This window comes from Dendrobates tinctorius, unplaced genomic scaffold, assembly GCF_039654945.1.
Source record: "Dendrobates tinctorius isolate UK_male_01 unplaced genomic scaffold, ASM3965494v1 ptg000029l, whole genome shotgun sequence".
NCBI classification, from domain to species: Eukaryota; Metazoa; Chordata; class Amphibia; order Anura; family Dendrobatidae; genus Dendrobates; species Dendrobates tinctorius.
The window spans coordinates 19,743,662-19,770,018 of NW_027361697.1; the positions used below are offsets into that span (position 1 = coordinate 19,743,662).

The 26,357-nt window shown below is 41.3% G+C and overlaps 2 protein-coding genes across 7 annotated transcripts in view; one reads left to right on the plus strand and one right to left on the minus strand.

Moving 5' to 3' along the window:
• BCAR3 (BCAR3 adaptor protein, NSP family member) overlaps window positions 1-3,685 on the plus strand; it is a 146,888-nt gene extending 143,203 nt beyond the window's left edge. For all 3 annotated transcript variants that reach the window (XM_073571418.1, XM_073571420.1, XM_073571419.1), the window contains 2 exons: window positions 569-781; window positions 2,974-3,685. In XM_073571418.1, coding sequence (XP_073427519.1) covers window positions 569-781; window positions 2,974-3,146 — 386 coding nt within the window. In that variant the 3' untranslated portion in view covers window positions 3,147-3,685. The remainder of the gene's footprint in view (window positions 1-568; window positions 782-2,973) is intronic.
• A 6,830-nt stretch (window positions 3,686-10,515) lies between these two features.
• FNBP1L (formin binding protein 1 like) overlaps window positions 10,516-26,357 on the minus strand; it is a 159,831-nt gene continuing 143,989 nt past the window's right edge. For 3 of the 4 annotated variants that reach the window (XM_073571424.1, XM_073571422.1, XM_073571425.1), the window contains 5 exons: window positions 24,293-24,402; window positions 19,773-19,905; window positions 18,305-18,399; window positions 17,030-17,175; window positions 14,279-15,307 (listed from right to left, as the gene is read on the minus strand). In XM_073571424.1, the coding sequence (XP_073427525.1) occupies window positions 15,129-15,307; window positions 17,030-17,175; window positions 18,305-18,399; window positions 19,773-19,905; window positions 24,293-24,402 (663 nt within the window). In that variant the 3' untranslated portion in view covers window positions 14,279-15,128. Of the gene's footprint in view, window positions 12,391-14,278; window positions 15,308-17,029; window positions 17,176-18,304; window positions 18,400-19,772; window positions 19,906-24,292; window positions 24,403-26,357 lie in introns of those variants that run through there. The other variant, XM_073571423.1, reaches the window with a different exon arrangement.

Consider the following 26,357-nt stretch of genomic DNA (forward strand, 5'->3'; position numbering starts at 1 on the left):
ACAAATACGGCCAATCCCCGCATGTTTTGTGGCTGTCTAACAAGCAGCGAAACATGCGGCCGTGAGAACTCAAACATGTCCCTTGAGAACCTGCGATACTCGATGCATACCCGAGCACCCTAGGCAAACTCGCGTAACGAGCAAGTGCGCTTATCACGAGTTGTGGCAATAAAAACCTTCAAATCACCGAGAGAATTTTATGCCAGTAACGTAGCCTACTATATACATGAATTGTCCTCCCTGGTCATTAAAAAAAAAAAAAAAAATAACGCACATCTACATGGTGACTGATGCCTACAGTCAGATTCTACCAGAGGATCATGCCTTACGCATATTTGCCCTGCAACGGGGCAGTAGCAGAAGGCCAATGGCCATGTATATATGATACACATGGCCTGAATCTGGGCAAGCTGTTTACTCAGACCTCTACTACTCTTGTAGCCAGAATATCCAAAACCCGTCAAGATCTGTAACTCCCTTTGTTATGCAAAACCTTCACAACGTATAAAAGTGTACAACTTCTGTCCCAACTGCAGACAACTGTGCAAATATTGTACATCTATTACAGGTACGTTACTCGGCCCACAGGAAAACTTGACAGTCCCACTTGTCCTGCCGATAATACTGTTGCTGGAGCGCCAGTCTGCCATATTTGAAGGAATGGACTGGTGGGAGAACCATGACAGAGGATGTGAAATAATGTTCAGTCATCTGGAATCAGCCCGGATAATTGCCCAGAATGCAGCTTTGTATCAAAGCAACGCGGAGCGGCTCTTGGAAGGTAAGAAAGGTTTATCCTCATCAAAGACTTGAGCTCACATGTAGAGGTGTGCTGGTTATTATATTCTAGCTATTAATAAAGTGTATATATTTGAGCAAAAAAGAAAAATCAAAAACGCAACTTTATTTTAAGTGCCAAAATCTATACTTGTGTATACAGCACGAAAGCAACTTACGGTAATCTGCCTCCCGAACAGAAATCGTTCTGGAGGAGAATTCACAATTCAGTGCCATCGGCAGTAGACCGACAACACTGACATGGAAGGGTCAGGATCTGGTTTCTATACTGCTGTGTAAAATAAAAATCATAACTAGGAATCATAAAATATTTGTTGCATCATCAATGTATAGTGTATCCAAAAAATGTGGAATCAAGGTCCTACTTGCACTCGTAAAAAAAGGGCACAGCAGAGAGTGGTGCTCAGAGGAAAATAATAGAATGAATAATGTCAAAACACCACAAGCACTCAGAACAATATCAAAAACGAAGTTGCTTCCAGAAATATATTCATTTATTTCATCTTTTTATGCACTGGGAATTCACAGCCAATATATAAACTTGTACAGCAGAGTATTAAAGCCCAACGTTTCGGCCCATCTGGCCTTTATCAAGGGTTAATTCTGCACCTTGCCATACGTGCACGTGGTGAATCCCAAAGAGCTCTTTGGGATTCACCACGTGCACGTATGGCAAGGTGCAGAATTAACCCTTGATAAAGGCCAGATGGGCCGAAACGTTGGGCTTTAATACTCTGCTGTACAAGTTTATATATTGGCTGTGAATTCCCAGTGCATAAAAAGATTAAATAAATGAATATATTTCTGGAAGCAACTTCGTTTTTGTTAGTTTGTGGCTTTTGGATACACTATTACAAAAGATTTTATGGATGAAGCACAATATTTTCCCATTTAAATGTAGCCTCAATGTGGCCAGTCTGACCAATCAAGATAATCGGAACAAAAGCTAATGGTATGTGCACACTCCAAAACCCTGGACACATTCTTCTTAAGTCATTTCTATTCGAAACCATTTTGTTGTTCCAATGTGCAGTGTGTCTTAAGCACTTTTTTTTCTACTTTTGCATTTCGAAAAACCACAAGATGGGAAAAAAAAAAGGCATGTCACTCCTTTGAAGCTGCTCCTGATAGAATCTGCACCAAACTAGGCACTGTCCAACCAGAAGGCTGCAAAAAAGTAAACAACGAACAGCTGCAAGAAACGAAAAACTCGCATTTTAAATTCCCGCTGAAAAACTAGCATTTTGCAAGCGTAATTAGCTTTCAAAATGCTAGCGTTTTCCAAGCGATCTGTAGCATCGCTTGGAGAGCTGACTGACAGGTTGTTCACACTCGTCAAACATAGTGTTTGACAAGTGTGACCAACGTTTTACTACTGAGGCCGCCTATGCAGCATCAGTAGTAAAAGATAAAATGTAAACAATAAAAAAAAATAAAAAATGGTGTTATTCTTACCTTCCGACGTCCCGCGCAGCCTTCCCCCCTCTCCATGCTCCCGTTCCCAGTAAGCCTTTGCGAAAATGCCCGCGATAACGTCCGTTCTCGCGGGATCGCGACGTCTCGCGGTAATTTGCGATGACTTCGCGATCCCGTGAGAATGGACGTCATCGCGGGCATTTTCGCAAAGGCTTACTGGGAACGGGAGCGTGGAGAGAGGGGGGGGGGGGGGGGAGGCTGCGCGGGACGTCGGAAGGTGAGAATAACAATATTTATTTTAAATTCTATTTTTTTACAGGGATATGGTACCCAAAGCCCGGAGGACAGTCTCCTCTCCTCCGGACCGTGGGTACCATCCGCAATTGTTCTGCTTACTTTTCGCATGGTATGCACAGCCACATGCGGAAAGTAAGCAGAACAATGCATTCCTATGGGTGCGGGATCGCCGCGATTCCGCAAAATTAATGAGCATGCTGCGTTTTTTACCGCGAAGCTATTCCGCCGCAGTAAAAACCGCAGCATTGCGGAATCCCATAGGAATGCATGGGATGCTTATTTTTTGCAGTTAAAACCGCCGCGAAAAAAACGCCACGTGTGAACTCAGCCTAACACTAGAATATGATCATTACGATGAACAACTGACTTTGTTAGAACCAGTTTATGTGAAACAACCTGTGAGCGCTTTTAGCTTAAGAATTTAAAAACAAAATTAATTTGTTCAGTTCTTTTCCATTTTAGGATTTAAGCCCGATGAAGAAATGAGTGAAGTCTTCAAGACAGAATTTCAAATGAGACTTCTATGGGGAAGCAAAGGAGCCCAAGTCAACCAGGCTGAAAGATACCAAAAATTCAGCCAGATCTTAACAGCCTTGTCCCGGAAATTAGAACCACCACCACCATCATCTTCTTGAAACCAAACTGCATCCAATCTGTGCTGTGTAAAATAGAGACTTTTTCCAGACGTTAGCATTTTGAGCTGTTTTTTTGGAACAGCTTGCTGTATAATGTATATTTTGCCTTTTTGTTTTTAAAGAAGCCTATAACAGCAAATTATTTATTTAATATTACTATCAATTTGATCTCCGCTACTAGATGTGTAGTAGCATGATGGACAATTGCAGTACTTAAGTTTTTATAACTATTATGCATTTATCAAAATTTCTCACTTTTCACATCAATTAGTCTATTTCTGAGACAAAAATGCAGAAATCCCAAAAGTGCGCATTACTATAAGACCAGGTGAGCACCTATTCTGTGCATACAATGGACTTTCACAAACATGTCACCCAGACGAGCCAAAATGAAACCATGGCGAATAAGGACAATAATGAAAATGGTTTGATTTTTTTATTCCAGGAAAATATTCATCAACGCATTTAACAAGGAAAAAAAATGTGCACATGAAACAAAACTAATGCACTGGGACAAAATAAAACTATTATTAAGACCACTGAATGTTTCATAACAATAGTATTTGGAGATTAATGAACTACGTAAACACTGCAAACCAAATACATGAACCCACCAGGAGGCACCTGCCCCGAATTACACAGAATTGTATTAGGATGGAGGCTGTTGAGTTCAGGGCCAGAGACCAGGAGCCGATCCTTGCATCACAGTCCATGGTGGAGCCATGAAACAAGGAAGTTTGAAAACGACCTTAGATTGCGGATGCTCATGCATTTTCAATCGGTAGAGGGGAGAAAGTTGATGCTAGAGGTGAATGGTCATCCACAGAAACCAATAGATCTGACCCGCCTGAAGAGTCCAGAGGCTCCGGTACACATCAAAGGGTCATCTAACCCCAAAGGGTGTAACAGGCTTCAATACGCACAACATAATCACCAGAGATTTCTAGCAATTAGGAAGAGCAAAAAGATAAAAAGATCAGCGTTCATATGCAAGATGGCCGACCCTCCTCTTCCCAGGGGACTGTTGTGAGTCATCATACAAATTAGATGGTTGGTGGCCCTGCCAAAAGAAGCTGCTCTGGACAACTTAACTCCCCTGGGTATCAGTGTTTTGCTTGGCCCTCATACGCATTGGAGTAAACTAGGTAAAATATGCAGCAAAATACAATAGTAGGCATGCAGCTGAAGGTTTTCCAAAGTTGTTGTTTTTTTTTTTGCGCAGAAATAGACCATTGAGCGTTTTAAAAACCAAATGTCCGTTTCTTTTGCTGAATTAACAGAATATTTAATCTAGCAGGCTGAAACGTGCAGCAATTCCAAACCTGAGTGTGACAACTTTCAGCACCTCCGGTAACCCTCACATAATGAAAGTGAACTTTCCTTTTACCTTATTTTCAATGTCAAAATAAAGTTTTAAGACAAAAACAAGTCGCCCCGACTGAGCAGAATCCAGCTGCATGTGGTCTTACCTAAAAAGGTAATATTTAATCAAATAAATACCATATATACTCATGTATAAACCAAGTTTTCCAGTACTTTCTCTGTGCTGAAAACGTCGGCTTGTACACGAGTCATTGTCACAGGAGTCGGCAGCTGCAGCTGTAACTGTGCCCGCCGCTAAATAGAAATTAATATTTACTGCACTGGCAAGGAATATTCAGTTTTCTTATAGCACAGTTGCAGCCGCAGGCTTCCAGCAGCTGTAAAAAACAAACACCTACTTCCCTTCCCTGTGCGCCCTCACAGTATCTCGTTGTTCCGGCTTCCAGCAGCTCCTGTGGCCGAGCGATCACGTGTCCCGGCTGAGTGGAGAGAGGTGAATATTCATTACCTTAGTGAGTGGGGGCACGTGATCGCTCGGCCGCAGGAGCTGCTGGAAGCCAGAACAAAATATTGTGAGGGCACACAGGGAAGGTAAGCAGGAGTTTTTTTGTGTGTTTTTTTTATGCTTTTCTCATGGGGGGCCATGCATAAAAGGATAGGGATAAGACACCATTGCATGCAAGGATAGGGTTGAGTAGCCATGCATACCAGAATAGGGACTAGGGGACAATGCATACCCGGCTAATACTCGAGTCAATACTTTTTCCCAGTTTAGGTGCCTCGGCTTATACTCAAGTATATGCAGTACCCAATTTAAGACTGGTTTCCATTTGGTTTGGGTGCTACAATGGCCCAGAGTAGAAAGCACTACAGTGGAAGGAGCCACATGTTACATATGGAGAATCCCTTATAATTAGAGTTGAGCGAAACAGGTCGGTCAGATTCAAAAGTCACCGACTTTCGCCAAAGTCAGGTTTCATGAAACAAAACCCGACCACAGTGTGAAGTCGGCCATGCGGTCGGCGACCCAAGCGTCAGTCAGGTTTCGCCGAATGCTTGCATGTGACTTTTTTCAGCCAATTAGAGAAGCAGAACGTTGCAGAGAGAGAGAGGGGGAGAAGAGAGAGAGAAGAGAGAGATTTTGCCGCCTCTGGGGTTAAAATTCATGCCAGGTGTGTTTACAGTCCTCCACTCACTGCCGACTTTTCTCCCCATTGACTTGCATTGGGTTTCGTGTTTCACGACTTTTCCCTATAGTCGGCTGATTTCGTTCGACTCGACTTTTGAAAAAGTCGGGTTTCATGAAACCCGACTTTTGAAAAAGTCGGGTTTCATGAAACCCGACTCGACCCTAAAAAAGGCAAAGTCGCTCATCTCTACTTATAATACATGCACACATTTCTGTACAAGAAGATACTGCAGTGGTTAGATTTATTTTTTTTTGTTTTATGAAAGGTGGAGATTGGTTTTTCACCACACTTTTTGAAAAGGTAACAACACCATTGATATTAGTTGTTACAGCATTTTTCTTTTTAACTTGCGGTAAGTTTAAGGCTGAAATCTTAATTTCTTTTTTAATTTTTAGACACAAAATATTTAATTCGTAAACTACTCCAAGTGTCTGACTTGCACACATGACCATATTAGTAGTATAGTGCCATGTAGCTTGGACACCCCCGATTAAAATTACTTTTATTGTGAACAGTTAAGCAAGTTGAAGATGAAATGATCTCTAAAAGGCCGAAAGTTAAAGATGACAATTTCTTTTGTATTTTAGGCAAAAGTCATCTTTTACATTTTAAAAATTACAAAAAGGAAAATGGGTTGATGCAAGAGTTTGGGCACCCTGCATGGTTAGTAGCTAGTAGCACCCCTTTTGAAAGCATTACAGCTTGGAAATGCATTTTGTAGCCAGACAAAAAAGTCTTTCAATTCTTCGATAGATTTTCATCCAGTCTTCCTTGAAAAATTCTTCCAGTTCTGTGAGATTCCTGGGTTGTTGTGCATGCACTGCTATTTTGAGGTCTAGCCACATAATGATGTTCAGATCAGGGGACTGTGAGGGCCATTGTAAAACCTTCAGTTTGTGGATTTTGATGTGTGTTTAGGATCATTAACCATTTGCAGAAGCCATGCTCTTTACAACTTTAACTTTTTTTTTTTTTTTACAGATGGTGTTATGTTTGCATGAAGGATTTGTTGAAATTTCATTGAATCCATTCTTCCCTCTATCCTTAGAGTGTTTCCCGTGCCATTGGCTGCAACACAACCTCAGAGCACGATTGATCCACCCCCATGCTTAATGATTGGAGAGATGTTCTTTTCCTGAAATTCTGTGCTCTTTTTACTCCACATATCTTTAATCATTGTGGCCAAAGAGTCCTATTTTAACCTCATCAGACCACAGGACTGGTTTCCAAAATTCATCAGGCTCATTTAAATGTTCCTTTGCATACTTCTGATGCTGATTTTTATGGTGAGGACGCAGGAGAGGTTTTCTTCTGATGACTCTTCCAGGAAGGCCATATTTGTCCAGGTGTGTCTGAACAGTAGAACAATGTACCACAACTCCAGAGTTTGCTAAATCTTTCTTAAGGTCTTTTGCAGTCAAGCAGGGGGAGATGATTTGATTCTCTAGCAATTCTAGGCGAAGTTCTGCTTGGTTTTCCAGATCTTATCTTGACCTCTATTATTCTTGTTAACTGACTAACTTTCCTTAGTTTGAAATGTAATTAAGAAATTGTTCTTAATTACATTTCAAACTAAGGAAAGGGCAACTTAAAAACGCTTTACTATCTATCTTCTCCTGCTTTGTGGACCTCCACCATTTTCAAACTGCTAGGCAGCCGCTTAAAAGAACCCATTGCTGCGTTTTTTTGGCACTAGTTTAGAAGAGGCTGGGTTTTTATGAAGTTGGGAAATTTGCATCACTTGGCTTTCATAGCGATGATACCCTGTTAAGCTATTGGCTTGTTTAGTAATTAAGGTCTGAAACCTTGGTCAAAGTTATCTGAGCACACATCTCCAAGGGTGCCCAAAATGTTGCATTCACCCATTTTCAATTTTATTTTTAAAATGTAAAAAAATCACAATATATTATTTTTGTCTAAAATACAAAGGAAATGTGCCATATTTAACGTTCGGTCTTTTAGGGATAATTTAATCTTCAACTTGCTTAACTGTTCATAATAACAGCAGTTTTAACCAGGAGTGCATAAACTTTTACATTCTGCTGTGCATGTCTGGAATGCTCCTATCTCTAGTCCTGTATTATCACAGCTTCATTCATGTAGTGATCATTTACCCTTGTAAAATTCATGAGGTCTTTCTTGTCCTCTGTGGTGACAGACATTAGCCCCCTTTTCCAGTAGATTCTGCTGTGGGTTTCACCTCCCTCACTGCACATCCTACAAGATTCCTTCCTGGGTCCTCTCCTATCTCTGTAATTGCTAGCTCTGCTGTGAAACGTACCTGCTGTCATCTCTAACAATGAAAGAAGGGAAAATGGAGCACAGCAGCTACAACTATTCTGCTGCCTGTTTTATGTCAGAAGCAGCACTGCATCTATCTACAGGAGACTATTTTACTTAAAAAAAGAAAAATGTGTTCTATAAAGTAATATGCATTTAGAAATTTAAAAAAATTACACTGACATTTTGCATTACCGTATGACTCTGCTTATCAAAAACGTGATGGCGGATTCCTAATCTGATAGCAGCATGATGTAGAGGAAGAAACCCTATTCCAGAGATGTGTCATCTATTGGGCTATGTTTGTGTCTCAATAAAAAAATTAATGTTATCAGCATGAAATCATTACAGGACTAGGTGTCACGTGTCTCCCAGTCAACTGCTGTGTATAACCCCGCCTCCAGCCACTGATTGTGTATTCACAGAAAGCTGCCAGTCAGTGGTGGGGGCGGGGTTATACACAGCTCAGCATTTCGAGCTCTGCAGGATCTGCAATTGATAAGTTTAGAAATTTATACATAGGTGGAATCAGGGTCTCTGGCGCTACATCATATTGTTAGATTACATAGCACTGCTGACAGATTTCAATTAATTACTAGAAAAGGCTCAGATCTTTGGAAGATACATTTTTTTCGATATGAAATTTCAAAGATTAGCAGATTCACTATAAACACCTGTAGAAAGCCAGCACAGAAGGAGGACCCACCTCTATCAGGCATTTATGGAATAAACCATTGGAATGCCCTTTTAAATTACTATATCCTGCTAAAGGGAGCTTTATATATGCCTAATTAAAAGTACCCAACTAATTATTCCTGACAGATTTCCTCAATGACACAATAATGGAATATTTACCTGTATACAATACAGCTTTTCTTGTTTTCTTCTAAGCTTGGGACAGCCACATGCTACCACAAACCCAATGCTGCAGTATAAGCTGCAAAATCGTGAGGTCATCCACACCCAAATGCACACAGGTTTTAGGCACCATGTGGTCCAAAAATAAGAGGTTAAAATGAGCAACAAGGAAACTATCTTAAAAGTACACAAGGCACATTTAGTGGTCCAAGGGCCACAATGCCATACTGAACCAATCTCAAGGGACGCAAAAAAATGTGAAGGGGTACTTACATGAATACATCACCAGAAACAAGTTTTCAGTATTTGAAGAGGATATGGAGAGATTCTGCTCCCAAAAAAATTCAGTATGAATACACACCAACTTAAACTGAGTTTTTGCAAGAGGAACTTCCCAAATGCTCCTCATTCTCAAATCTCTAAGTTTTCAGGATTTTTAAATGTTAACATAGCCATGAAGCACAATATGGATAGCTACATGTACAAGATCAGAACGCACATGTATGCGGCGCCAGAACCATCAGTACATGAATGCAGCATCAAAACCACCATCAGTACATGAATGCAGAGTCAGAACCAAAGTCAGTACATGAATGCACCATCAAAACCACCATCAGTACATGAATGCAGTCTCAGAACCAAAGTCAGTAAATGTATACAGTACCAAACTTAGTACAGCAATCAATTGTAATGTCAGCCCCATATATAATTGTATGGCTTGAACCTACAATTCCCAGTATGTCCTTAACAATGGTAAGGAAATGCTGGGAGTTGTTACCAGCCATTATCAAACTGCCAACCAAAAAAGCAACCACAGCACTGAAGAGATGTATTGCATCCAGGTACCTTAAAGGCGACATCTCCGATTCAAGTTGCTCTCGTCCGTTTTGTCTCCGTGTAGTACAGACACCAAAGTGAGATTTTACACCCAGAGCTCATCTCTGCAGACTTCCCTACTCCCTGTCTTCAGCAGCACATCATGACACTGTGCCCTCAGAAATAAAAGTCTCATTACACTGCCACATAAATATCTCCCATTCTGTGCCACTGAATAACTGCCCTGCACAAAACTTTCACACACACACTTTCTCCATAGTATACCCCCATACTACCCTTCTCCATAATGCCCCCCCCCCCCCCCCGAAAATTGCACCTTTCGATAATCTCTCACCCACACTGCCTCTCTGCATTAATGACCCCATTCACAACCCCTCTAACTTCCCCCCATTACTCCATAATGGCCCATAGTGTACTCCATTGCCTCATAATGGCCTCCATAGTGTCCCCCATTTCATTTTCGGTTCCTGAAGCGCTTACCAGTGTCCGCCGCGTCTTCTGCACCCCGGCGCCAGCAGCAATATGATCACGTCAGCAGTGTGCCGACATCATCAGGCCCGGAACAGACACAAATGCATTTGAATTTAGGAAGGTGGGAGCGGCATCTACTTGGCAGCTCTGAAGGCCGCACAACACACTTCGGTGGTCAGCATGCACCCCGTGGGACGTATGTTGGGCAGGCCTGATCTAGCATGTAAATGGAGTGTGTGTGCCGGACGCAGCTGGAAACTCATTTAAGCACTTTAAGAGTATAGTGGCCAAAATGATCAAATCAATGTGTCTTTCCCAAAGGAAAAAAAATAAATACAAATTATGATATGGCATGTGCATTGTAAATGGTGTTCAGCGGCGGTGTGAGAAGAACCTTACACAATACATGCTTTTAATAGTAATTTAGCAGTTTATTTAAACGCCAGAGGGCCAGTATTTAAGCTAAAAATACGCTTTGCTGGCTTCTACATAAAAAAAAAAAAAAAATCATACATTATTCTTAATACATCCAATAAAACATTAAGCCAGGTAGTGTTCTTTACACACACATTAATTCACAAATTTGGATAGAGACTAGTGATTAAAGTGGTCTCAGACACCTATATGTACATTATAAAACAGATCAGCAATACACCTGTTTATAAAAGAAAAGTGCACATAATTATTAAGTATTACTGTCATTTCTTATCAGGTTCATACAATAAAAAGATTGCCTGGCAATAGCTTTAACATTGCAATAAAATGGACTGGTAACTTCCTAACCCCCCGAAAAAATACACTACAGTCCTAAAAACAATCAGCAAAAATACAATGATTGCGTTACATGGTCTTGGTTCTAACTTGGTCTATGCAGAATACACAACCATAGGGAAAAAAAAAAACAAAAAAAAACACCTACGATGGCTGCGTCGGCAGCTGTGGCACAGTAGACCTTCCCCAGTGAATGAAGGATGGGGTCAACCGTCAATCACCGAAGAAGAGAAGAAGGGAGGATGCTAAAAACAGCTCTTCTCAAGCCCTATCCTCAGAAAACTAGCCAGTCGTAAAAACCAGACACATTACAACTAGCCGCAAGGAACCAAAAGTTTATAGATGAATTGGTCTGGTTAACGAGTAAAGTATGATCTTAAAAAGGTCATTCCCTGAGGACAGGATTATGAATCGTTGAGCCAAGCCAATTTAAGAACTATGGACTATTGATCTGGTAGCGATACGTTGGCAACGACCTCCTAGGCACTCCAGTTTAAGGCAGCGTCTGAATGGAAAGTAGTCAGGATTGGTCTACAGAACATTGAAGATCTTCTGTCTTTGGCCCGTTGCTCTGTGCCCCGCGCAGAATAATCTTCTAGATCACGGAACATAACTTTAACCAGATTTCAGAAAGTTCTCTTGCCCAGGAAATGGTGCAGGTGCAAGTAATACAGACACATGGAAGGTGACTTATGTCCAAAACAAAAACTGGAATGTAATAAGTTATTGGAAAAAAATGGACAGCCGTAGCAGCAAAAAAAAAAAAAAGGGAGTGTTGGCTGAAATATTTAGTGATCGGTAGTCAAAGAGGAAAAAAAAAAATAGTGGTTATGACAGGAAGGCAAACAGGCTGTACAGACTGGAAGAAAAGAAGGTGAGAAACATGTTTCATGCAAATCTAAAGGGTTAGGGTTGAGAATGTAGATGGCACAGGCAGACACTGGCAATCAGCCTCGTGATACATGGAGAAAGCAAAAATCACTCTAGTGAATATCTGCAGAGCTGCGTGAATGATGGGACCGCTCGGGGCGATCAGGAAGGCTCTGCTAAACAATGGAATGGTCAATTTAGAAAAATAATCGAGGAAGTTGGATTATTTGAAAAAAAAAGGTACAAACATTCAAACAATCACAGATCTCATGGAGCCGTCGGAGAGCACGCGGTAGATGAACTTTCCTATAAGATCCATCAAGGTGCAGCAGGATACAACATTCACTAGTTTGTTTTCCAGTTTACGTCACTTTGCAAAATAAAAAGGATGGAATGATGTACTGTGACAACGAGGCGCGTTTCTCGTTACAAGCGGAAACCGCACCGGTCTTAAATTTAAAAAAAAAAAAAAAAAAAAATTCAGGGCGCCTGGAAGTTAGTGAATAACATGTATGCATCATGCGTTCATGCGTGTTGCTGCTCTCACATGTGTCCCCCGGCCTAAAAACCCTCCCTTTAAAAAGAAGCTGCATGTAAACGCCTTCCACATCACGCCCAGATTCACAGACACCCTCTTCAGGAACCTGCAGTCCGAGAGGAAAAAACAGAGAAGAGGACAGTTATGAAGGCACTAAATAGGGCGATCGCAGACATTTATATTTATCGAAATATAAATCAAACACCGGAGAATTACTATAGAGTAATATGTTGCATGAGATCAGCCATAACTGAAGTATGGATGCCATGTATTATTCTATATACCGCTGCGGCTTCTCTGGGGCTATGAAGTAATGACTAACACAAGCGATATATACTATCACCGCCTAATCATTAGGGGTCGGATCTCTGGAACCAGCAAAGAATGAAGACAAAGCAGCGCAGGGCTCCACGTTACCAGGTTTACTCCGTCCCACTGAAGTGAATGGGGTCTGTGGAGCAAGCTGTGCAGGGAAAAGATAGACCGGGACATGGTGTAACACCAAAGTCCCTTTATTCTCAGGGTGGGGGAGGACCCCAATCATGATGGCATGTCCTAGCAACATTTCATCAGTATATGAGAGGAAAGTAGCCCTTTATTTAATGTTATTAATTAATAATTTAATTTAAATTGCAAACTTCAGTTATGTCCATACAACATATTAATAAGTGTACCTTTTTTTTTTTATCCGCACAAGTCCAAATTTCTTTGCTCAATCATTTTACAGTGTGAATTATATGGGTTTCAATTCTATTTTTCCACTACAAAAGCTCCAAATCCCCCATCTCTTTTTTTTTCACAGCGACAAATGTTAAAAAGGAACTTAGCAGAAAAGTTATTTTTAATATTTGTAAAATATTTGGAGACCATCAGAAGGCACATGAGCGAGGATGACAAGATGGAGACCAAGCAGTTGCACAGGTTCCCTCTCCCAGAACATCCAATTCTGTCTGCCTTCCGCCACTATCGGGGTCACTGAAGAGACGTACAGAACCACAGGCCACGGTCTCGCCCCCGTTAGTGACCGACGGCATATATATGATAAATTTGCTTACACTGCTAAAGCAGGGGATTTGGTGTTTTGTAACAAAAATACATTAAAAAGGGGTCCTACGGTGAAAACAAGTCCAAGGGATAAGCGATAACTTATTGATCGGTGGGGCAAGACCGCCTGAAGGATCGTCAGAATGAGGTACTTGTCTGTGTAAAGGCGCATTCAGACAGTCCGAGATCTGACTGCAACGCACGAGCTGGCCATGAACCGATCATGACAACTTCATAGCAATACATGAAGCTGTCACGCTTAGGTCATTAGACCCGTGGCCAACCTGTACACTGTGGCCCAATCTAGGACCGGTTTTTACGGACGTCTGAACACGCCCTTAGAATGGAGATGCAGTACAATATTCGACCGCTGCTCTGTTCAGTCCCTACGGGGCCGTCAAATGCTCCATTCTGCTTTTTCCTGCCCCATCGAAAACCCCCCAAAATCCTCTGTTTTGTCAATCGGCGCCGGTCCCAGCAATCAGACCCCCAACAATCTGTAAGCTATCACCTATCCTGCGTATAGATAACTTGTTTTCCCTTCAACCCTTATAAGACAACATAATGAAATTAGTCCGCAAACCATTTTAGTAGTGTCAGATAAAAAAAACACAAAAAAACCCCTAAATGATCGGTACACTTTTTCCACATTAATATGATCGTACCACCACGCCGATAAGCAGTACATTGATCACTAAGGAATCTGTGCCGTGACAGCAGAGATTGTGAAACGTGTCAAAGCAAAATTGTGCAGTCTAACGTCGATATTCTAATCTTTCCTACCGAATTTCAGCATGCAAATTAATTACCAAATCGTGCATCTGCCGGAGCTACCAAAGTCACAACATGCTACTCACGTCTGGGCACTAACCATCGCTTATTAATCTATTACCACACCATGGAGCCAAGCATCAAAATTAAAAAGCAAAACCAGACACGACATCCAAAAATTTCCGTAAGAAATTGGATTTATTGTATCTTGGTCAAATAGTTTTTTTTTTTTTATTATTCAGAACATTTTGGCTTAAAGCAAAAGAAATAAAGCAAATATGCTGCAAAAAACAAAAACAAAAAATGTCCAGGTACTCAAGGTATAGTGAACTTCCAGACGATCACAAGTCAAAGTATAAGGCAACGACCCCACCCCAGAATAAGGCCTACACCATAATAATGGTGGCTGGGGGACAAAGGAGCGTCATTAACCCACAGATCTGCAGCATTAACAACAGGCAATTCGGTCATACACTACTAATTGATAAAAACATGGCGCCCACCTTGACGTCCCTGTGGATAATATTTATAAAAATTCTTGATAATTTTGGCTCAGTATTTTGTCCTTTTGTAGGAAAATAAATGTAAAAATAGGAGCAGAGCAGGTAAAGTAGGACATTCACCCGCCCCATACATATATAAATATACATCTAGAGAGGATATAAACATGATAAGACATCGGAAGAGGATTTCACATAAAAGGACTGTGTATCAAAAGCTGGTTTGGGGGGATAATAAAATATAACACTTTCTGACTTTTCATAGCTTAGCCCAAAAAGATAAGAGAAGTAGAAAACATTCTGTAAAATATAATTCCATGTACACATGTAACGCACATGTAAGGCAAAACGTAAGGGAACGGACTCCTCTCTCCAGGTGTGTCTTATGTCAGTAAAACCTCAAAATATCCCACCGTGCCCAATATCCGCCAGGCACCAAAATTATCCTAGTCGCATTCAAGTTTATCTCCCGTTCCGCAAGACCTTCCGTCCATCTTGCTTTGACCAATGTCTGGTGTACTTGTGTAGTTTAGATATAGGTTACTGCACCTTTACTGTTTTTCTCTAGAGTAATTTCTATGTATGACGTGGGCACGTAGCCTTCCTCTCCGTTCTGCCGTCTTGCTCTTGTCCAGCCATCACCCTTATCTTCCTCGATAATGTACATTACTTCTCCTTCTTTCATAGCCAGGGTGCCTTCATTATTACCTAATTGGGAGACGTAAAAAAGGATTTAGAAGTGAAAGAATACCAGTTAATGCCTTCCTATGAAATCGGCACAAAAAAAAAAAAAAAAAAAAAGGTATAAATACAATACAAAGAAAAACAAAAAACACAGACGAGAATCCAAAATAATCTGTGCTACTATCGGGAAACCTTACACCTCAGTGCCCTCTAGAGGAAAATGGGTGTAATGTTCCAAAAAGTGCCCCGAGGTCAACACTGTGGCCCCCACAGCCAAAATTATTCCACCAAACATTGTAAATTAGGTTTATTAGCAAAATTTACAGACTTCGACAGTTTGCAGTAAACCAAAGAAACAAGAATGATGGAATCATTTCAATACAAGTGGTTTCTCCAACTTCAGCACAAAAAAGAAAAAAAAAAAAAAAAAAAAACCCTTTTACGGATATTGCAGCCTTAGAATTATTTCTGAAAAGCCCATGTTTGGAAACCAGTCCAAAGCAAACTGGGACAGAACATCACTAGAAATGCCATTTACAGGCAGATATAGGGTTAATCTGCAGGGAAATAATGCTGAAACCCTGAGAAAATGCAGCTACACAGAGAAAACAAAGGTTTAATCCGAGAGTGATTTCTGTACAGAGGGGAGTAATTATGTGTCGCTGTGTACGATAGTTACCAGCTCCCTGCATCAGCGCACTGGTAACTAAGGTACACATCGGGTATCCAAGGGACGTACGTCCCTTGGATACCCAATGTGTACGTTAATTACCAGCTGATCGCTGGTCTCCCGCCTGTCACACGCAGCGATGCGTGCTGGCCAGCGGGAGACCAGCGACCAAAGAAAAGTCCAGGGCTTTCCTACAGCGATACCGGCAGTGGGGCCGCTCGCTGATCGCTGTCACACACAGCGATCTCGCTGGTGAGATCGCTGTTGCGTCACAAAACTTGTAACTCAGCAGCGATCTCGCTAGCGAGATCTCTATGTGTGACGGGGCCCTAAGAGATCTCTGCCTTGCACAAACAAGGGTATGAAAAAATACAAAGTCATTGAATATTCCTAAAGAAGCAAATTTCACAAGTTCAAAAGGTAAAAGGAACACTGGGTACCCGACCTGGATGTGGCAGAAAGAGGAAGCCATCAGCAATTTCCTATAGAGGCAGGTGGGTCAAAAACCCTCAAATGGCTGCAAAAGACATGCAGCATGATTTTTTTTCTTTTTAGCAGCAGTTACTGAGGTTTCAGTTTCCACAGTGAGGTGAATCCCAAAAGCCCGATCTCTAAGCCGTAAACCTCTTCAGACCAAAAGCAAAATAAAAGTCAGCTCCAATATGTTCAAAACCAAATAAATAAGCCACAGTAGTTTTGGGATTCTGTTCTGTAAAGCGATGAAACAAAACTGGAATTATTTAGGTTTGTGGATCAATGTAGTATACCATGCAAAGATCACCCTGCCCTCAGTGTAGCGTGGCAGTTCTCAACGATGCCTACAGTAAAGCCTAGTGGTGGTCCAGTGATGCCTATAATGAAGAATGGCGGTGGTGCTCTAGGGCTTGCTTGTTCCTCTGTCACCAGAAACCTTCAGAGCAGAAGGTAGTCGCTACCTATGCAGCACTCCGCAATTAATGTGCAGAGATCCCTAAACAACATTCACCATCATAACTACATTTTCAGTGCATATTTGACATGTCTCACTCTGACTCCAAGAACTGGCTGACACAAATAGCCAGATACAAGATACATACCATCAAAAGGATAGATTGCTTTACAATGCCCAATGGCTGGGAGGGGGTCGTCATCGTCAAACTCGTCATCAAATTCTGTATGAACTATGGGCTGAGGTTGGATTCTGCCTTCTTGAGTCGCATCTTCTGTGTAACTTCCTTCAGGACTGACAAAAGACATGAAAAACTATTAGTTTTGACATCTGGACGACATGAAAGCTTAAAAACACCAGAAGTCCTTTAAAAAAAAGTCGTATAAGAATGTTTATTCAGTAATCCGTCCAAATATTGTATGTAATGTAGTGCAAAGTATGAAAAGACTTATGATCGCCGTCTTGTCCAGTTTACAGCGCAGCGCCAGTCCTCTTCTGGCCCACATAACCTGAAATCGATTTGCCAGCTAGCCTGCATTTTTGGTGCAAGTCTATGGAGCCTTTTTCTGAGTGTCAGACTTGCACTGGGAATATAGCTAGTAAACAGTGTGAGCTGGCAAAGGGCGGTCATGGGATGCAGAAGAGGACCAGCACTGGAAATCGGGAAAGATGGCGATCAGTAAGCATTTAAATACAGTTACATTATATTGCATAAGGACAGATTATAGAATAAACACCTTTGCTGAGACGTCTTCACCCTAGTTTTCCTGGCACAGTAGGGGATTCCATGCTGCTGCTATTTAGGATGTTCCCATCCTTTAGATTTGCACACAAAAAAAAAAAAAACCCAATGCCAATCTTTATGCAGTAAAGTTTCCAAAATACAATATCTTGTGGTGTGAGAGGTAATTTCCACATATTTACTCATCTACTACAGTTAATTCCACACGGAAAATCCCCTTAATTTGTAGGAACTTGTTTCCAGTAATCCTTGCTTATAAAAGCGTTTAAAGGGTCGCCAGTAGAGATGAGCGAGTATACCCGTTGCTGGGATTTTCCTGAGCATGCTCGGGTGTCCTCCGAGTATTCTGGCATGCTCGGAAATTTAGTTTGTGTCGAAGCAGTTGCATGATTTGTGGCTGCTAGACAGCCTGAATACATGTGTGGAATTCCCTAACAAACAGGCCATCCTCACATGTATTCAGGCTGGCTAGGAGCCACAAATCATGCAGCTGCGTCGACACAAACTAAATCTCAGAGCATGCCACAATAGTCGGAGGTCACCCGAGCAACTCGCTCATCACTAGTCGTCACCATTTCCTAAATGGATGGCATATCGCTAGAATATGGCATCATTTGCAGGGGACTGCACCACTGCCACTTGAATCACGGGTTTTTGTTTTCTTCTTGACCCAATAATGACCTCTCTCTGCCTTGTGCCACCAGGTGATTGGCCTCAGCGCTGTGCCTTCTTTCACTTCTCTGTGCCACTTTGCCTTCCACTTCTGATAGCCAGCCCTGAAAACAGGGAAAAAAAAATGTTACTTTTACTCAATGACACATTGCCATACAATAATATTAATCATGGGGATCTGTTTATTTAGCTGGTTTAATACATTTGTGGGTTGGTTAATGATGCTTTATAGATAAATATTCGTAAAATCTCAATTTCTTTGCATTTTCCTATTGGAATTGCATTTTTTTTTTTTTTTTACTAAAACAGCCAAAGAAGCCTCAATTACAATCATAAACCAACTTCAACTTCTGTAACAAACAATTATAAGTATTAGAGGAGTGACTCTTAGAAGTTTTACCTGTTGGCAAAATACCAAAACATTATTCCCCCAATTAAAATTGTTATGGAGCCATTTTTAACACACACAAGTCAGCTCCAATGCTGGAAAATAAAATCAGCATCTTTGCCTCCATGTGTGGCAAATATGACCTTGGCCATCAGCAACACACAGACATCGGCTCCAATTCCCATCATTGCAAGAGCAGTACCAATTCTGTAACCCCCTACAATAATTGTAGATGTGTACCAACACTAGTTATTTACCCTTTCATTTTTTAACTTTATTTTTTAACTTTATTTTGCCCCATATACTTACTTTTAACTTCAATAATGCACTAACAGGGAGAATCTGAAGCCCTCCAACATGGCACTCTAGGGGTCCTTGTTAAGACACATGCTGCCAGTGCAGCCGCTTGGCACTGCACAGCCACACTGCTGGAGGTCTCAATTTATAGAGGAAAGCATCCCCCCCCATAGCTTGCTATAAAACCAAGTGTTCAATAATGTCTTCAGCATCCGAGGGATTAAATGGAAGGTATCAGAGGGCTCAAAATAACAGAACACCCAATACGATGGGTCCCTACTACTCCCGAGCTTGCGCCATATTTTATAAGAGAGTCTCTGCCCGCACTATAACCTGTCGGCACCACAACTGTACTATGACGATTCTGCTTTTATCAACAGTCCAAAATGAAAGCCGGCTCTCACATCTTCTTAAAAGAATTGCTTTATTGATTCAGCAGCATAAAAAAGGCACAAACAATGGTTTAACACCGTAGCGCAAATGAAAAATGCAGAAAAGAAATATCCGCTGCGCTCCCAAGCAACATGTGGCTCGACAAGGGACCATGCAGGTCTGACACGTTGCTTGGGAGCGCAGTAGATTCCTTTCTTCCCTTTTTAAATTTTTGTGTTACGGTGTTGAAACAATTTTTTGTGCCTTTTCTACTACTGGATCAAATAAAGCCATTCTTTTAAGATGCGAGTGTTGGACGGTGGATATCACTGCAGTATTTTGCTGTGCACCTGGACAGGTGAGCCGATTACTCCTTTTTCACATATTCTACTTTTATGTATTCATTATTATTCCACAGACCTCATTTTTATGTATTTCCATACGAAGCTTCTCAATGTTACTCATCGTTTCTGCTATTTTTGGTTGCAAGCTGCTGGGGTCTCCCATTTGTGGACTCTTCTCGTACACATCTTTCATTTTATTCAGGGCCTCTCTATGGAAGAAAAAGTATAAACGGTCTATATGTCATTTCATAGAGATATCCTTAAAATTCTATGCCGATAATTGTCCTATGTTTCTTCATAAGGGGGGAGGCTATGTATTACTGATCGGCATCGAATGATGTTCTTAGCTTTAAACCTAGGAAACTAAACAATTTAGGTTAAACCCCCAAAAAATGCAATGGTACAAAAAGCCAGTAGACACTGCACCTTGCCCAAAATGACACAAAGAAATAGAGGGAACACAAAGAAAATGACATAGAAAAAATAATGGACTTGTTCCATAATAACATGATCACAAAAGTAGACAAATAAATATAGCTAATCAGCAATAAAAGGGAATCTTGGCAGGAAAAACACTGCATAAATAAGCATTTTTTTTTTTTTTACATTTCCCCTCAATACAATAGAATGGGTAAAAAAATGGTTCAAATCTGCAATGAAAAAGGAAGCAATGTGTGCACGAGATTTCAGAAATTGCATTCACTTTGCAGACAGTAAAATAATGTGTTGGGGATAAAAAAAAAAGTAACTTGTGAACACACTGTAATGCAGAGGCAGAAATACGCACTCCCCCCATCCAAACTCTTTTCAAATAATAACCAATAGAAAGCATATGACAACATAATTGCACAAACAGAGCATGAAAATGAGACACTGGTAACTCTATGGTAATAAATAAGGCCAAAGTAGCACTACAAAAATAAAATGGAAAAAACATGGAAGATCCCAAAAATAAAGGACCTCTATCTCATGACAGTAGTACAAAGTAAGGGGTAATACGTAACCTATACATAACATATACCTGAAAAAATGCAGTGCTGGTAACACAACAAAAACGGAAAAAGGCCTGGCACCTCGATGCGCGTTTCACCGGCTTTGCCCTCTACCCCTCTCAATTCACTATCTTACACTACCAGCACAGCATGTCTCAAGGCATTTATGTACAGGCGTTTTACCTTCTATTTTATACTAATGTCATGTAATATATTTTACTCTTATATAGCACAACTGTATTCCGCAGTGCTTTACAGACATCATTACTGTCCCCATTGGAATACACTGGAGTACCCAGGGGAAACCCAGGCAAATGCAAGGAGAACATGCAAACTCCTTGCTGACATCTTCCTCGGTGCAATTTGAACCCAGGACCCCAGCGCTGCATGGGTACAGCGCCAACAATTGAGGTACCCTGCTATACAGGTCCTTTATTGTTGGGATCGCTCCTGTTTTCTCCATTTCATTTGTGGCTTTATTTAGTACCATAGTTACCAGTGTGTTACTTTCTGTATTTATTGGGACACGTGCAATTATACGGATATCACACTTCTATCATTTCTTTCTATTGTCTGTGCCAAATCACTAAATGAAAATAAATAACCTCACGGAGACGTTTGGTCTTTTCAATGAGCCATTACATACTTTGGTTTCTTTGATGGTTGTCTTTGTTTGATCTCGCTTATACTACTATTTGTCTACTTCTAGGATTTCATTATGCAATAAATATATTTCTTTTATATTGCTTCGCTCCTGTTCCCATATTTCTTTGTGCCCTTTTGAGCAGGATCCACTATCTAAGGGTGGTTTCACATTAGCGCTTTTTAAGCGCACGCACGGCCGGGGTAGCTCCGCCCCCGAGCCGGCTCTCTGCCCGGCGTGCCCGCCCCTTGCTTGTAGCGCCGCCTCCTAGCGCACAGCGGCGCCTGCGATCGGCGCACACTATCTTTAGCATAGGGTGCGCAGATCGTGCGCAGGCCGTGCGCTAGTTGCGCTTTGACCTGCGCTGCGCACTTTTGACGGTGCGCTTAAAAAGCGCTAATGTGAAACCACCCTAACAGCTTTAGTGCAAATTATGGGATTTTTTTTGGTTTAGTTCTTTTCATGAGGGGACACACAGCGCCTTGAAAAATAGACCCACAAATGTAAATATGTTTTATTGGGATTTTAGGTGATGTACAAACACATTGTTTTTATTCTAGGTTTTATCTGTTATTGGCCATAGTGTGAATGTGCACCTACGCACTGCACTTATACTGACAGCCATGCTGGACTAGGATTGTGTTTTTGCTTTTAATGTACAGTTTATGCCGTCTGCCGCCACCAGTAGGGAGGTTCACTAAGGATAGACCTACACAGTGCTCAAACTTGATGGTAAAATTTTCTTTCATTCCCCAAGTATTTTCTGCAACGGTTTACAATTTTATTATATGTTTATAATTAAGTCAAGGAATGATAAACTCTGAGTTAGGCTAAGTTCACACTGTGCGTTTTTTTCTGCAGCAAAACCTGAGTGCTAGGCAGGAAAGAAGCTGTGGCCAAAATGTAGGCTTTGCTGCAAATTTTTTTTTTTCATTCAATGGTTGAAAAATGCTGAAAAAACACTGAACAGCATAGTCCCGCTATGTGTAACCCAAGCGACCAGTGTGTATATGCGTTTTTTTTTAAATTAATAATTTTAAAATTATTAAAACAATTAGAAAAATATAAAATTTTAAATCACCCCCAATTTTCAAACAACAAAACAATTAAAAAAAACCCCCACATATTTGGTATCGCCACGTTCAGAATCGCCTGGTATCAATAAAAACATCAGCTCGGCGCGCAAAAATTAAGTCCTCACCCAGACCCAGATTATAAAAAATGGAGATGCTACAGGTCTTGGAAAATGGCAATTTTTTTTTTTCTAAACTTTGGAATTTGTTTCACCACTAAGACAAGTACCTAGACATGTCTGGTATCTACGAACTCGAAATGACCTGGCAGGTCAGTTTTAGCATTTTGTGAACATGGTTATTAAAAAAAAAAAAAAAAAAAAAATTCACACACACAATTGTGGAATTGTAATTTTTTGCTGTTTGGATGTTTTCCCCCCATTTTCCAGTACACTATATGCAAAAAAACAATGGTGCCCTTCAAAAGTAGAACTTGTCCCGCAAAAAGCAAGCCCTCACATGGCCATATTGACAGAGAAATGAAGTTATGTCTCTGGGAAGAGAGAGCAAAAAATGAAAACTCAAACAGAAAAACCCAAGATGGTGAAGGTTAAAAAAGGATCTTTCATTGAAATTTTTTAAAATTCAAACTGAGTATCTCCTCTAGTTGGCGCTACTCCACTGAGTCTGGACCAGTTTCTCTTTTTCTTCTATGCCCTTCCATTCCAAAGCTATTACTGGGGGGGAGGGAGCATAACAGGTGCAAATCTGACTTTTAGGCTGTGTGCCCACGTTGCATTTTTTTTTAATCGTTTCCGCAGTGCTTTCACACGCGATTCTGCTGCGGAAACGCTTAAGAAAAGCATCTAATGTAATCATAATTGAATCCGTACATGTTGTGCTAATGGTGCGTTTTTTTCCGCTGCGGAAAGGCCAAGCGGAAAAAAACGCAGCATGTTCATTAATTTTGCGGAAACGTTGTATTGCAAAAACGCATAGGAAAACGCATGCTAAAACGCTTGACAAAAGCGTCAAAAACGCTTTCAAAGGCGATTCATAAAACGCATGCGTTTTACCGGGAGCAGGGTGTGTGTTTCCGCTCAGGAATATTCTGCATGAAAAACGCAACGTGGGCACACAGGCTCAGGCTATGTGCCCACGTAGCAATCCTCATGCAGAATCGCACACCCTGCTCCCGGGAAAACGCATGCGTTTTTTTACGCGCTTTTGTAAGCGCTTGTCAAGCGTTTTTGCCCATGTAATTGATGGTATGCGGAATTGCGTGCGATTCCGCAAAATTAATGAACATGCTGCGTTTTTAACCGCTAAGCGTTTCCGCAGCGGTTAAAAACGCACCATTAGCACAACATGTGCGTTTTCCATTACAAAACCATTGGATGCTTTTCTTAAGCATTTCTGCAGCAGAATCGCTTGTCTAAAAGCGCTGCGGAAACTCTTAAAAAACGCTACGTGGGCACACAGCCTTAACCAACTTTGAGTATATCAAAGAACTGCTCTGTGGGTGTTTTCTTCCCCCCCCCTCTGATGCCAGCCAATCAAAACATGGCTGCACCCACAGAGATGTTCTGTGGAATACGCCCAGTTGGTTGAAGGGAACATTTGCACTTTTATTACCTAAGGGCATAACTTTGGAATGGAGGGGCACAGAAGAAAAAGAAAACCTGTTCCAGAATGAGTGGAGTAGCACAAACTAGGAGAGGTACTCCGTTTACATTAAATATCCAGTCAAACGTCCTCTTTAAATATCAAAAAGAGAACTTTAAATTTGTACTATAGCGTGTGGGGTTTTGCATCTGAAAAAACAAGATGTTAAAGCAAAACAGTCAGGACCTGCACATCCGCTCAAGCTTGAAAAATGCTCCTCAGACAGCAGCGGTTCCTTGAGAAGGTATAATGGAGGAGCCGATAAAGGTACACAGTCACTCACTTTTGATCAATCTCCTTCTGAAGCTCTCGATTCAGTTCATCAATTCTTTGCTGCAGTTTTTTTCGTCTTTGCTCAGGGGGAAGGTGACTAAAATCTTCTAGCGCCGGGCCCTGTGTAGAAAAATAGATAAAATGAACAACAGAAATGAATGGAAGCCAGTAAGGGGGATAATGAATGGTGCTACGAACAAAACACACGTCTGATCAGCAGAACAAGAGCAGTCCCAAAGCTGATCCCTTACAGGTGGCTGCAAGCCTGGGGAAACAGACCCGACAGAGTACACAAGGATACAGCCAAGATAATTGGCCAAACTGAGGACCACACAGTACACCAGACATACTGAGTGCCCTAGTTAGATGTGGATATAGAGAACAGGTCATACACTCTATTAAATGGAAATCATCTTCACCTTCCTTAACCCTAAAATTTACTTTCAATGACTACAGGTTCGCTGTAAATGTTCAGAAACAACCTTACTCACTAAAAACCTCCTCAGATGCAGAATAACTGAGGGCAGAGGAAAAAAAGGAGAGGGAGGAGGGGGATGCAGCTGCAGTCTCCTTTCAATAGCCTGTGAATGATTCATGCTGTGAGAGGGGAGGTGGCGCAGCATCAGAGACATTAGACATCTAAGTAGTATGAGCAAACTGTTCACTTTTCCAGCATCAACACAAAAACACAAACCCGGAGCCCACTAGGAGGAAAAGGCTAATTTAAAGACATGTTCGAGATGGAAGAGAAAGATGAATAATATGCAGGTTACACACAACATTTGAGCTTTGTGTTTGTAAGAAATTTTTGGCAAAGTCGTCAAAATGGTTTCACTTTCCCTGCTGGACCGAACTTAATTGTTCCTTCTTGACAGAGAAAATGCTAAAAATTTTACCTCTCAGCCAATCACAGGTTAAGGCAGCTCCCGCTGCGGATAGTGACGGAGCAGGTATTTTCTGGGTGCCGAGAGGGAATTAGAAAGTAGAGAACAGCAGGGTCCAGTAAAAAGGAGCGGGATTGAGATACATTGCTTCTTTTACTTTATTATTCACTGTGCCAAAAATGGTTTCCTTACAGAACAACCCCTTTAAATCAAAAGTGAAGGAGAGTCAATGGAGGACAGTTCTCTCAGCCTCACAAGGCTATACAGGAGCATCTTGGTTCTTAAACCACTGACCTTGAAGCAACATCACTTAATCAGGAAAAATATGTTTATTGGGGTAAGGCCAAAACATATGAAAATGGCAAATGTGACTAATGTGCGCGTGGCGTCACCTCCGTTTATTGAGGATGGAAAAAATCTGCCCGAGATCCTCTGTTCCAGGGTCTGGAATAAGTAATTATTATAGCACACTGACTATGCCGATACCATCCAGGCCTAGGACACACTGTATGAACGCACACATCCAGAGTATATTAGGTGCGATTAACACTCATTAGATCTGACAGACGGTTTAACAACCAAATGTTAATGGACTTAAAACATGTGGCTTTCTCATAAAGTGGTGTGAGGGATTAGTAGCCACCCTGTCTCCTGAATCAGTTTGGTTTCTGCCGGCAAATTTTTACGATACAACAACAATAAAAGGTTCTTTGTGAGAAGAGAATGGAACGCTCCCGGTAATGGCCGTGCAGCACGTACAATCTGCGGATGAGTAAAGCTTACAAATAGCACAGCGGTAAAGCACATAAACCTTCACCCGTGATGCCAACAATGAGCGCAAACTTTCTCTATCAGCACAGACACACTGCTCATAAGGTTTCAATCCGGCATTCTCGTTTCCTCATTGGAATGGACTTATTGTTCAAGGAGGCATGAGATTTTTGCAGAATAAGAGGGACCTAAAACATTTAACTGCTTGGAGACAGTCACCTGAAAAGGTTATACTCCTTTTCACACCAATATAAAACTTTGTGTGCACATTTAAAAGGAACCGGTCTCAAATTTTTTTCACCATATGAGATATGGCCACCAGCCTTCAGGCCTGATATACAGCACTCTATAATGCTGTATATCCGCCTCCAACATGGCCTGCAAGACAAGAAAAAGACCTTGTATTATACTCACCTGTGG